At 30.0% G+C, this 13,675-nt stretch overlaps 1 protein-coding gene across 1 annotated transcript in view; it reads right to left on the reverse strand.

The window, feature by feature from the left end:
• Positions 1-1,984: 1,984 nt before the first annotated feature.
• Positions 1,985-13,675, reverse strand: part of LOC110029831 (DNA topoisomerase 1) — a 28,103-nt gene continuing 16,412 nt past the window's right edge. The window contains exons 12-21 of the mRNA XM_020732291.1: positions 13,094-13,153; positions 12,715-12,786; positions 12,455-12,562; positions 12,274-12,350; positions 9,310-9,393; positions 6,101-6,209; positions 5,907-5,996; positions 4,570-4,635; positions 3,227-3,322; positions 1,985-2,283 (exon numbers count right to left, since the gene is read on the reverse strand). Of these exons, the coding sequence (XP_020587950.1) occupies positions 2,149-2,283; positions 3,227-3,322; positions 4,570-4,635; positions 5,907-5,996; positions 6,101-6,209; positions 9,310-9,393; positions 12,274-12,350; positions 12,455-12,562; positions 12,715-12,786; positions 13,094-13,153 (897 nt within the window). The 3' untranslated portion in view covers positions 1,985-2,148. The remainder of the gene's footprint in view (positions 2,284-3,226; positions 3,323-4,569; positions 4,636-5,906; positions 5,997-6,100; positions 6,210-9,309; positions 9,394-12,273; positions 12,351-12,454; positions 12,563-12,714; positions 12,787-13,093; positions 13,154-13,675) is intronic.

A 13,675-nucleotide genomic window follows, 5' to 3' on the forward strand; every position in this document is an offset into this window, starting at 1 on the left:
TATATTTTGAGCTCAAAAAGTGTGTTTGTGTTCGGCTCGTTTGCTTAGCGAGCCGAGCACGAGCCGTTCACGAATAAAGAGTCGTTTTGACAACCCTAATCACATAGCCATAAGATGTTAAAGACTGGGGCAAAATTTAAAACATCAGTTGAATCTAATTTAATAATTTTTATTCTATTTTCTTAATTAATACTTTTAATTGATTATAAATCGTTGTAGTCTTGTAGTCAATTAATTTTTTAAAAAAATACTACTCATATATATATGATTGATTAGTAGTATTTCAAGCCAAAACAAGCCGAACACGAACGAACAAATATTTGTTTGTATTCGACTTGTTAACTTAGCGAACGAGCCGAACATGAGCTTCTTAATGAGCCGAGCACAAGCTGTTCGCGAACAACGAGCCGTTTTGACAGCCCTAAGTGGTAGGGCTCAGACTTATTAAATTACATAAATCACATAAAAATATATTAAATTTTACAAAATGTAGATAAATTGCAATATTTACAAAAACGCTGGATTTTTTTTTATTAAATTAATAATAGAACTATAAAAAACGAGCTCTAATCTTTGAAAGAGATATTTTTCTTAATCATCCCTTTTAATCCGAGATTAACTCTCGGAACTTGTACTTAATGTAATTTTTCTAATATTAAGGCTAACATTCCACCATTAGCGCTAAATTACAAGTAATTAAGGGGGTAAATGCTATTTTAACTTGTTAGGGCTTTTGGGATTTGGACTGAGGTTGGGAGCACCATAATCCGGTGCTCAGGTCTCAAGGAATATATATATATATATATTAATGGTAAAGTGTATAATTTATAAAAATATCAATATTTGAAATATGACATATAATCAATATTTGAAATATGTAATTTTTTTTTTAATTTTTGTGAAATATATAATTTTTTTAGCTAGATAATAATACTTTTGATGTCATATGAAAAATTTGGTAGTTGAATATAAAAATGTATAGGTGTTAGAAATGTAAAAACGTAGGAATTCGGTGGTATGTATGTAAATACACCCATTGCACAAGAATAGCAAATTGGAACAAGTCATCTTCCTTAATAGATTGGTCAGAGTCGTCTTTTCGAACTCTAAAATGGGAAAAATTATTCCATACGGATCGGTCACCGCACGCAGCTTGCGTGCCGGTGTCCGATCCAGACCGTAGATCACCTGATCTACGGTCCCGATGTATTTCGGTGGGTCTCACCTAAATTTTTTTTTATATAAAAAAAACCGAAATAATCCTGACCGTAGATCACCGTGATCTACTGCCAGAATCGGACACCGCATGCAGAGATGCATGCGGTGTCTGCACGCAATAATTCCTTCTAAAATGGGCGTCTCTTTAGGGTATTTACATAATTTACTTATATAGCACATAATTTTTATGTATTTACATATCTCATGCCGGAATTTTTGAATTTACGCACATAACGTTCAAATTTCTACTATCATTACTTTTAAAAGTGAAATACACATTTTTATATGAATACGAAATTATAGGACTGAGATATGTAAATACATAAAACTTGTGTGCTATTTATGTAAAATTTTCCTTTTGGGTGCTATTTCTGTAAATATTTATTTTTAATACAAAGTTTATTAAAAATAGCATCATCTTAATTTAAAAAAAAAATGAAATACACTTTTTCATGCATACGTAAAATGAAATGCACGTAAAAACTGAAGTTGAGGTGTAGATATGTAAATATATAGGAATGGAGTGGTATATATGTAAATATTCATAAACGTTATATACAGGTAAACCATACAAAATCACCAATGACAACATGTAAAACAAAGTTTGCATCAGGAATATATTGCTGCAGTACATCAAGTCAATTTACCTGACTAAACATACATCTTCATACATGTCAATACAAGTCAAAAAAATATATATTACAGCTTCCAAAAAAAACTCTCAAACTCTCTTAAAATCTAATAATATGAATGAAATGAGCTACAAACTTGAATAAATAAACAAATAATTTATTTTTAAATAGAAATGATGCAGCAAAAATTTGAGTGTACATAAATCTGTATATAACCTGAAAAATGAAATAAATGAGCTTTTTCCCCTCTATTATGGAGCCAAAATAACCCAAAATGGCTGATAATTGCAGCTTGAAGTCATCCAAATAAGGCTTCTGCTTCTTCCAATTCTTCAGATTTTGGTTTACCTTTCGGCCGACCACATTGCTTAGCGTTCTTGCTATTTAGGAGCTTCACCGCAGCGGCCAATGTTATTGATTTCGGCTTCATACTCTGCAAATATGATTCAAAAAGTGCAATTAAAAAAAAAAAATTAAGTAAAACTAAATAAGTAAACATTAGGGGGCTCCTTGTTAAATTGTAGAGCCTAATATCCATGATTTATGCTCATTTTGATTATTTGTGGGTCATCTTATGCTAGTAGTAGAGAAATTATGGGCGGTAATATGCATCAATCAAATTATTATAGTGAAATCTACAGCATGAGAGACATGATGTAATCATTAATTGGATGGGCCTGTGAAAAAATTCTAATGTTTTTGCATGTTGATTTTTCATTTTTGTTTTTTAAAGATTTCATTTATTTACCCACAGTTCTATTGCATAATGATGAAAAGAGAAGAATATTTAAATAAAATACAAGATATGTACATAACACAAACTATAAAATAACAATCAAATTCATTGTTCATCACAAGAAAAAAAAAAATGTTTCATGCTTTTTTGGTCACATATTCTACTAGTTTTAATCATTAGATATATATCTCAATGAAGCACAACGAGAGCTTTGTATGAATTAAAATTAAATTAAGAATAAACTTCACATTGAAATGAGTTCCTACAAAATACAGTAATAATAAAACCATGAATTATAGGATTTGTGCTGGTTGAAAGTGTTCTCAAAACCATTTGAGTCAAAACCACTGGTTTAGCAATTAACACAAAAGAACACTTCCCCCACCATTATCAACTACTCAATTCTTATATATTTACATATATAACACTTGAACTTTACTTCTTACATTTATATCACCCAAATCATTCATATCACATCAAAAAAATACCACTATTTTAACTTTCAAAAGTGAAATATATCATTTCATGCACAGGTAAGTTCGCATATATGCACAAATTGAAGTAGGTATTAGATATATAAATAGGAATTAAGTGATATGTATGTAAATCTTCCTTAGGAAAAAAAAAATAGAGAGTAAACCTTGGGCACTTGAGACACTGTCCGCCGATGCTTGATTGAGAAGCCAATCCTCGAGTGTTTAAGGAAAATAGGATGCCCATCATCTGGGTGGTTTCCCTGTTTTTCCCCCCAAAAAGAATTATTAATAAAGATTTATTGCCACAAGTAAATCACAGTAAAAAAAATTAAAATTAAAATTAAAATTAATAAAAAAATAATAATAATAAACAAAAAAAAAAAATAATAATAATAGTAATAATAGTAAAAAAAGAAATATTAGTAATAATAGTAATAATAGTAATAATAGTAATGATAATACTAATACTAATAATAATAATAATAATAATAATAATAATAATAGTAGTAGTAGTAGTAGTAATAGTAGTAGTAGTAGTAGCACTATTAGTAATAGTAGTAGTAGTAATAGTAGTATAGTAGTAGCACTATTAGTAGTAATAGTAATAGTAGTAGTAGTAGTAGTAGTAGTACTAATAGTACTAGTAGTAGTAATAGTAGTAGCAGTAGCACTATTAGTAATACTAGTAGTAGTAATAGTAGTAATAATAGTAATAGTAGTAGTAGTAATACTAGTAGTAGTAGTACTATTAGTAGTAATAGTAAAAGTAGTAGTAGTAATATTAATAGTAGTAGTAGTAGTAATATTAATAATAATAGTAATAGTGGTAGTAATAATAGTAGTACTAGTAGTAGTAATAGCAATAGTAGTAGTAGTAGTAGTAATAGTAATAGTAGTAGTAGTAGTAGTAATAGTAGTACTAATAGTAGTAGTACTAGTAATAGTAGTAGTAGTAGCACTATTAGTAATAGTAGTAGTAGTAATAGTAGTAATAATAGTAATAGTAGTAGTAGTAGTAATACTAGTAGTAGTAGTACTAGTAGTAGTAATAGTGAAAGTAGTAGTAGTAATATTAATAGTAATAGTAGTAGTAATATTAATAATAGTAGTAATAGTGGTAGTAATAATAGTAGTACTAGTAATAGTAATAGCAATAGTAGTAGTAGTAGTAATATTAGTAGTAGTAGTAATATTAGTAATAGTAGTAGTAATAGTAGTAGTAATAATAGTAGTAATAGTAGTAATAGTAGTAGTAGTAATAGTAATAGTAGTAGTAGTAATAGTACTAATAATAGTAATAGTAGTAGTAGTGGTAATACTAGTAGTACTATTAGTAGTAATAGTAAAAGTAGTAGTAGTAATATTAATAGAAATAGTAGTAGTAATAGTAGTAGTAGTAGTAATAGTAATAGTAATAGTAGTAGTCGTAATAGTAGTAGTAGTGGTAATAATAATAGTAATATTAATAGTAATAATAGTAATAATAATAATAATAATACATGCTTACCAAATTTATGGGATACTGAAGCAGATCAATAGCATCCTCTAATGTAATAGAGTTAATGTCAGTTCCCTGATAAAAAACTATCAAGAATCAGTTTCTTTATTCAAAGCCAATAATACTCAGAGCAGCAAATAATACAATCAAATGTTTTTTAAATCTCAGTATCAACTTCAGTTCTGTTCTGGGTGATTTGAAGGAGAATCCATTGTTTTTTTCGTATATGAGATGCACATTCTACTAAAATCATTACATAACCACTTCCTATTGGATCAAAGGTTCTAGCAAAGCTATTTTCTAAAAATTTGTGGAGATATGAGATGCAATAGGAGATAAAACATCACATATCCCCTCCAATTTTTATGGATTAAGATTTCTAACCAGCTTTGTTTACAAATACCCATACCATGAAGACTTCTATATGGTGCATTCGGACAAATTGTAGATTGGAATGATTTGTGGTGATTTATGGATTACTTTACATGAAGCATAAAATTATGACTACATTTGCTTAACAAATATCAAATGTTTGATTTTGAGAACAAAATTCTTCAAGCCAAGTAAATTTAATAAAAAATTCAAGGGATTATGCTTGTTGTAAATGTAAGATGAGAGCATTGACATCTGTCGTTCCAAGTCTTCAAATTGCTTTAGCTGTTTTTCTTCTTGGTTCTCTATTAATTAATTTATTGGTGCTATGTATGTAATTATCCCTAATTTATTTCATTATGAATATGCTTATAATGATGAGGCCCCATGAGATTGAGGATATGTTGGTTAAGTTTACTAAAATCTAATTTTTCTTTTGTGGAGCAAATCTAATAATTAAATTGCTTTATTTAACATTATAAACTTTCTTGAAAGCTTTTTATATTTAAAAGCACTTTAAAGTATACTTTGGAGCAATTTATCTATAGTTATAAATTTACATTAAAAGAAAAAAATTTTCACAACCAAGAGTGGTGGTCTAAAATTTTTTTTTTATATATACTTTATTATTTAAGATTTTACACAATAAAAATCCTAGACACACTATACCATTTTTAAGAAAAAAAAATATACATTTAATTTTAAAAACCTACAAAAAACATTCAAAACATTCGACTTTAAATGAGAATAAAATTTTCTTCTTGCCATTCTATCAACTTTCCAATTTTCATCTCTTGTGCAGTTTTAAATATCTACAATGTTTTAGCCCATTGCATCTGAGAATGGCTCCAAACTGTAATATTTATAATAAGAAGTAGCACAATAATATAAAAGGAAACATGCATCAGAGAACAAGATTAATTATTTAAATCACAAAAAATAGCTTATCTATAAAGAAGAAAGTGCCACCACACCTCAGTAACTGAAGACCGTTTTGGCGAACAACCAGTTCTGTCCTCCCCCCGTTGAACATAGTGACCATAAGGACCATTTTTTAAATAAATCTATCAAACCAGAAAGAATGAGGAAGAAATAATAACAGCAGAAAGCAGAAAAAAAAAATGATTTTTTAAGAGAATTGTGAGAAAGAGGATATTAGAAATACAACCTTTTCATTAGAAATGGGACTGTGACCTAACAATTTAGGAGGGAATGACTCTGGTTTTTCAGTATCAATATTCTCTTCATCATCATTGAATAGGGCACCAGCAATAAACCTGCAATCAAGAATTTGTAAGTTCTACTACAGAACATACAATTTTGTGGCAATTTGCAAAAACCAGCACAAGAAGTAATAAGCCGTAAGTTTAAAACTGATCAATTGACAATTCTTTTAGGGTTAAGTTACATAGCTAGCACAAAATTCTTTTCCATTTACACCTCACACCTAAACTTCCATATTTACATATATATAACATTGATGCTTTAAACCTATGCCTGAAAAGGTGTATTTCACTTTGAAACAACGGAGGTAGTGCTATATTTGATTTGATATTAAAGATTTGAGTGCCATGGTGTAAATATGAAAATTTAGATGTGAGATATGTAAAGATATTAGAATTGTGTGTATGTCAATGCCCCTTTTTTTATTGAAAAGCTGATGAAAAGCACTTCTCATTAAGTGGAAGAAATGAGCAAAAGAAGGTTTTATGAATAAAAAATAAAGGGGCGTTTACATACATACCACCCATTTCCTATGCATTGACATATCTAACACCTAAACTATGTTTTTTACATTTATACGACCCAAATCTTTCATATCACATCAAAACACCATTTTAACTTCTAAAAAGTGAAATGCAACTTTTCATGCATAGGTAAGGTGGTCTGTATGTAGAAATTGAAGTTCAGATGTCAGATAAGAAAATACATAGGAATTAAGTAATATATATGCAAATCTTCCAAAAAATAAAAAAAGAAGAAAAACATAATAAGAAAAAAAAAAGTAGTTCAGATCTACAGGCTTTTCTGAAAGATTGTCAGACCGAAGCATAAAATAAATGTGAAAAATAAACAACAGACAATATATATTAAAAACATCTTTTATGATTAACTCTCTATATATGGATAAGAAACAGGTAATAGATGTATCATCCAAAGAAAGAGACAGATATATAAAAAGCTTGAACTTAGATATTAACTAAATGCGGATGGGAAAATTATTACCAAACATTTGGCATAATGAAGCTGGGTAGTAATGTAAGTTTGCGAAGGCTAAGTATGAATTTGATGTCAGGTTGAGGCAGATCTCAATTAATTTTGGAAAATAAAATAGAAAGAATAATTTTCAGATTTAATGCGGAACCTAAATCTGAGATAGATTTAAACGTTGCACGACATAAGAAATATCAAGTGAATAATTTCTATAGTTATGATTAGATGGTTTGATTTAAAATGCTACTTTGGAGTACTATGCGATATTGCGATAAGAGCCTATAGGGATATTTGTAGTCAAATTTTATAAAATAGCAATTATGCTAGTTATCTTGTATGGATCTGAGTGTTGGCAGTAAATAAGTCATCCATAGAAAAGAGGAGTGATAGAAATGAGCATGCTAAAACCTATAAATGATATTAGGATTGATTGATAAAAGATTACATTACAAGCTGTCAAATATAAGCTGATAGAAAATAAATCAGGTGCTTTGCGCATTGCATGATGAAATGTCAAAGACAAATTTTGATTTCCCTTTAAATCTACTTGACTTAGCTTTCAAACACAACTCCCGATTTGAAATTGATTTTTGGTTAGTTTGAGTTGCTTAAATATGCTTTAAAATGTCTCAACATTTGATCTAAAATGAATATTTATATAAAATATATAATGTAAATAACATAACATATGCAATACATAACATGGCGTATTTATATAGTTTAATAAAAAATTCAAATAATTATGAATCAAGTCTGCTAGAATTGAAATGATTTGATTTTCGAGTCTTGTTCAAGTTTGAATTATAATAAAAAAAAAATGTTACTTCAATTTGAAACAAATTTATGGAAGCATACTCAATATTAATGCCACACCCAACCTTTAATCTAGAAGCTGGTGTAAGATAACCAAGAGTTACATTTCCTAATGCACAAATATAATAAATAGGATATTTTCATCTAAAAAAAAAGGATTTATAATTCTATAGTGACCAATTAATTTAAAACTCATCATCTGCAGTGAAAGGGTTTGTTTAGCTCCAATGACAGACAACATTAGAGAGTCATCTTAGATGAATCAAATTTATGGAAACATACTCAATTCCTCGAATGGAACAAGCCACTTATCCTTCATCAGGGTTGACATGGATATAGAATCCCAATCAACCTCTTTTAACAACCTAAAAACTCTAACCTTTAAAGTTCTACAATTCAAATAGCTTATACAAGGGCAATTAATTCATTTAATTATTTCTTTTATATTCCTTAAAATACATCTCTATAACTATAAATACCCCCATATATTGCAGTCAATTTTATATAAAAATGAGCTTGGTATTTTGCCAGAAGATCTTTTCATCCTTCTAATTAAAATAAATCTTTTTACATCTTTCTGAGCAACCAAGTGTACATTTTAAATCAAAAATTATGTGTCCATAATTGCAAGATTATATGCTAATATTAATTCTATATAATCATTTTATTCTTGAGATATTTTTTAAAGACTCCTATGGCATCCATTTCATAATTCAAGCTGAAGCGCTATTCTCCGAATATCAAATAGCAAAAAAAAAACATAAAATTTTACAAATTTCATTAGCAAACAAAATTATCAAAAGCTTAAATTCAGCAATCTAGAGAATGGCTTTAAAGGGAATGCTAAAACTAGTCTTTTAAAATGAAGACTGCATAATGGATGCTACACTAAATTATTCGACAATAATTCACACATGCAACAATTTTAGAAAAAAGGGGCATTTACATACATACCATACCACCCAATTCCTATGTATTTACATAACTTACACGTAAGCTTTATTTTTTTAGATTTATACAGCCCAAATCTCTTATATCACATCAAAAATATCATCCTTTTAACTTTTAAAAAGTGAAATAAAGCTTTTTATCATTGATAAGGAAGCAATTATGTAAAAATTTAAAGTTTAAGTGTTAAATATGTAAATACATAAGAATTGAGTGGTATATATGTAAATCTTCCAAAAAGATTTCAAAAAGATGCAAGATATCAAATAGCTTGCAATTACACGATTTAATCATCAAACTGATACGGTTAAGAAAAGAAATGCAATAAAGTCACAATTTTCTCAACAAACTTGCAAAAATTTTAAAACACCAATCATATTAAAAATTATTTTCATGACTTACTTGCATCTGGGGTGCTGATCACAGCCAATAAAATAGCCAGACCCAAATCTGCTAACTTTAAATCTCAATGTCCCTTCTTCACAGCTGCATAAATTACAAGAATAAAAAAGTTATCTTCATGCTTAAGAATTGAAAGGCAAAAACTACTCAGATTCCAAGAAGGCATAAAGACTCATTTAATAATAAAGCATCTCTGATAAACCTTAACCTAATTTACCAATGTGTTGAACAATAAATTATAGATCTCATCATAATTCTCAGTATTATTCAAAACAAATCAAGTTCACCTAAGCCCTGGGTGACTCAAGGAAAGGTCAGGGTACTTAGCACACCTCCGATGTCCAAAATGTGTAGGATTGTTAATGTATTCATAGGGGAGCAAATCGTTATGGAGACCAAGTAGTAAGAAGGATACTTATTTCCTTAATTGAAGAGATTAGTGCAAATACCTCAAACTCAAAATATGAGTTAATTTTTCATAATGATAATCTAATATTATTTATGCTAAAAGGGCATTGAAATTTGGAAAAATAAGAAGGTGCTCTGCAAAATAAATTTGACAAAATATAGGTACAAAAACTTTTAGGTTTAAGAGTAGAAAATCTTGAAGATGTAGAATATGAGTATGACAAAATTGGTGAAGTAACGCAGATTAGGAACTCTCTAAGATATACATGCTATGACTTAGGCTTTGTTTGGGAGAACTTCTCCTTTCATAAAATTTCCTTAAAAAGGAACTTCACAAAATAAACCATGGCATAAAGTTGGGATTGATAGAATCGATACTAGTGTTTGGAAAAAAAAAATCGAGTATGCTTTTTAATATCAAAACTTTGCTTATTAGTGTTGGCTAATATAACTTTTAAATGTAAAACACACAAATATCCATTGTGAAGCAGCTGAAATACAAAAATCCACTCGCCACGCTCTTTCTCCATTTTGACGATGATAAGGGAGAAGGTTGTAGCATTGGTCTGCTAAATAAAAAAAGTGGAAGCCGAAGTAGGAAGGATTGTTCCGGGGCGTGTTGAGGTGGCAACAATGAAAGTGTTGGCAAATTTGAAGGTATCTCTTTGGGTAATTTGGATGTACATTCTGTTAATAATTTTGGTATACATTCTTATACAAAAAATTAATCAAAATACTCGGAGCCGTAAATGTGCACTAAACATTTGCATCATAAATCATTTTCATCATCTCTCCTCCGCCTCCTCCATCTATCTTCCCCCTAAAATGACGTCGTTGAAACCATTTGTGTTAGAATACCCATTATAAGCTGATCCATAAAAGCATAACTCCCCATCTGCAGGGTCGGAGGAAGTGGACAGTTTATCGGCATCGGCATCCTCGCCGGCAACTGTGGCATTATCGCCTCCTTCAACACTGCCATGACCTGCCTCACCGTCGATCTCATTGCACTATCAGCATGGGTGCATCATAGCCCCACCGCGATCAACTGCCCATCTCCTCATGAAACTCTTCCCTCAATCGCCCGTTGGAGGCCTCCATTGCTGGGTTTGATATCGTCGTGGATGACACAGACATCCCATTCTTCGTGGAGGTATAGATGGCGCTTGCAAGGCCAAGGGAAATTTTGTATCTACGATCCAATCGTTTTGAGGGTAATTTGGACCTTTGGCTTTCTATAACATTGAAACGGTGATCCTAAAAGCGGAACGGAGGACCGATCTCGTGATCCCAAAATGGCGAACATCTTCGTTTGGGTAGAAGCACTTATTGGAGAAATCGATCGCCCAAACAAATAGCGAACATTTTTCTCGATTTTTTCTGAAACGGAAAGCAGGTGAGCCGCGGTATCAAACAAGGCCTTAAGAAGATTACTGTATTTTTTAAAATAATTTATATATTGAAAGTTTTAAAAAGAAGAAAATTCAAGGTTTTTCCTCAGTTATATTCACCACAAAAAAAAAAAAAATTCATAAAAGCAATATAGTTTTAATATAGTTTTTATTTATTTTTTATTTTTTTTAGTTCCTTCAATGGGGCAAGCATATAGGATGGCACCTAATGCCTTCGGTTTAGTCAGCCATGTCGCATTGAGAGTAACTTGCTCCTACAAGAAAATTGGCAACAGCCTTATTTATAGATTTATTCATATCCAATGTTTGGTTCATATAACATACTTATCTTCATTATATATCCTAGTTTTCTTTATGTTTCTGTGATTTGTTTATAAATCTTGATCATATCCAATGTTTGGTTCATTTAACATATCTTCATTATATATCCTAGTTTTCTTTATGTCTCCGTGATTTGTTTATAAATCTTGATCAACCATATAAGATAATGGATCCTTTCGAGGCATTCCGCCAATAATACTCGACATCTCCAAAATGTTTGTGTGAGTGTTTCATATATTACATCCATGTTATGGTCATTTTACACTTAATTGTCTCATGGTTTTTCTCAATTATTCTAACTACTCATTCACAACACAACTAAAATTCACAAATCTATGTACTTTTTTTAATATCAATGGAAAGGCTATAAAAGAAAATTTTATTTACAATTCAACTTATAATAATGTCCATTACCTACCAAACATAGGGACTTAATGCATGATGTAACCCTCATAACTTCAAAAAAAAAAAAACAAAAAAAAAAAAAAAAAAAAAAAAACTGCATTTTTGTTCCATGAACCGCAACAAGATGAGCACAATTATAGAAAAAGAAAGTGGCATTTACATACGTACCACCCAGTTCATATGTATTTACATATCTAACACTTAAACCTTACTTTTTTACATTTATACCACCCAAATCTTTCTAATCACATCAAAAATACCTCCATTTTAACTTTTAAATAGTAAAATACATTTCTTCATGCATATGTAATGTGGCATGTATGTAAAAAGTAAATTTTAGGTGTTAGATATTTCAATACATAGGAATTGGTGGTCTGTATGTAAATCTTCCAAAAAGAAATGCCTAACTCATAAATACCTTGGGCATAATCTGCTATCATTAGGAATCGAAGCGAATAATATGTGGCCAAATTTTTCCTCCAACATTTTCTCAACCTATAGAGTAACAAAAAAAATACTACATTTCTTAGAAATCCACTAATATATCGGACGAGAGAAGGAATAGGTAGAGATTCATATAGCCAACAAATAATAATTACTTGATGAATGTGAGCATTGCTTGCTAGGTTGCAATATTCAATAAACCGTGTCCAATAATCTCTCAAAAGTCCCTTCCATTCAGTTGTACCGGCAGAAACATTATCAAGCTGATGAAGAAAATGAAAAAAAAAAATCAAAATAAGACATGACAATAGGTAATTCAATTATTTCATGGAGATAATATTCAGCATTTCGAAAATAAATAAGAATTTTTGCACTCTTAGTTCAAATCAAAATACTCAAATTCGTAAGTATATACCTCAGTCTCCATATCAGCGGTAAAACTATAATTAGTAACTTCTGAAAAATGATGGGAAAGGAATTCTGAGACCTGCCAATAACATAAGAAACCAATTAAAAAGAGATAAATAAGAAAATTAACACCTAACCTAAAGTGATACGTCCCAAAATTCTATGTTGAATTAAGTATTAACGAAACTTAAAGAAAATATGATAGAAAAAAGAAATGTTTTAAAAATTCAAAGGTCGAACTTAAAAGTATATTTACACCACTGAAATAGAAGAGCAATTTAGTAATTAAGTATTTTGTTAAAGAGCAATTTCTTAAGTCCCCAAATGTTTTTTTTCCTTTTTTTTTTTTTTTGAAAAAAAAAAGAACCCAAGGATGAACTACTTACCATTCTACCACGAAATTCAGGATGAAGAACTCGATTTTTCATTGTCATATAGCTTCTATCCTGGGAACAGCCAATTCAATCAAAATATTGTATAAAGCATAGTTTCAATCTAATAAATTCAAAAAAACCAAAGAAAAATAATTAAAATGACAGATTCAAACGCTTGTAAAACAAAATATTATAAAGGATATGTTTTCATTCAAACTATTAAACATCATATGAGAGAATAAATGAAATGAGAAAACCAAGCACAAGAAGATATATGCATTATTATATAAAATTGCAGAGCCTAATAAGACTTGGCAAGCTGTATTTCATGTCCTCAGTAAAAAAACTAAATTGATCCAATGAATAAAGTTTTAGTAATCGGGATGAGAGCCAAATATACAATTAGAAATTGATTCTGAGCTTGGTTTTTAGCCACCTGTCACCTCCCAAAAGAGCCCTTATGGGTGGTGGGCAGCCCAGGACTTAAATACTGCTTTTCGGCCCTACACCTAGCTGATGTGGGACTATTTGTCCGTGACATTCTCCTCCACCCAATCACGTGACTCCCCCTGGACCATGGAGAGTCCCCACACC

The sequence above is a fragment of the Phalaenopsis equestris genome, unplaced genomic scaffold (assembly GCF_001263595.1).
Source record: "Phalaenopsis equestris unplaced genomic scaffold, ASM126359v1 Scaffold000606, whole genome shotgun sequence".
In the NCBI taxonomy this organism is placed as follows: domain Eukaryota; kingdom Viridiplantae; phylum Streptophyta; class Magnoliopsida; order Asparagales; family Orchidaceae; genus Phalaenopsis; species Phalaenopsis equestris.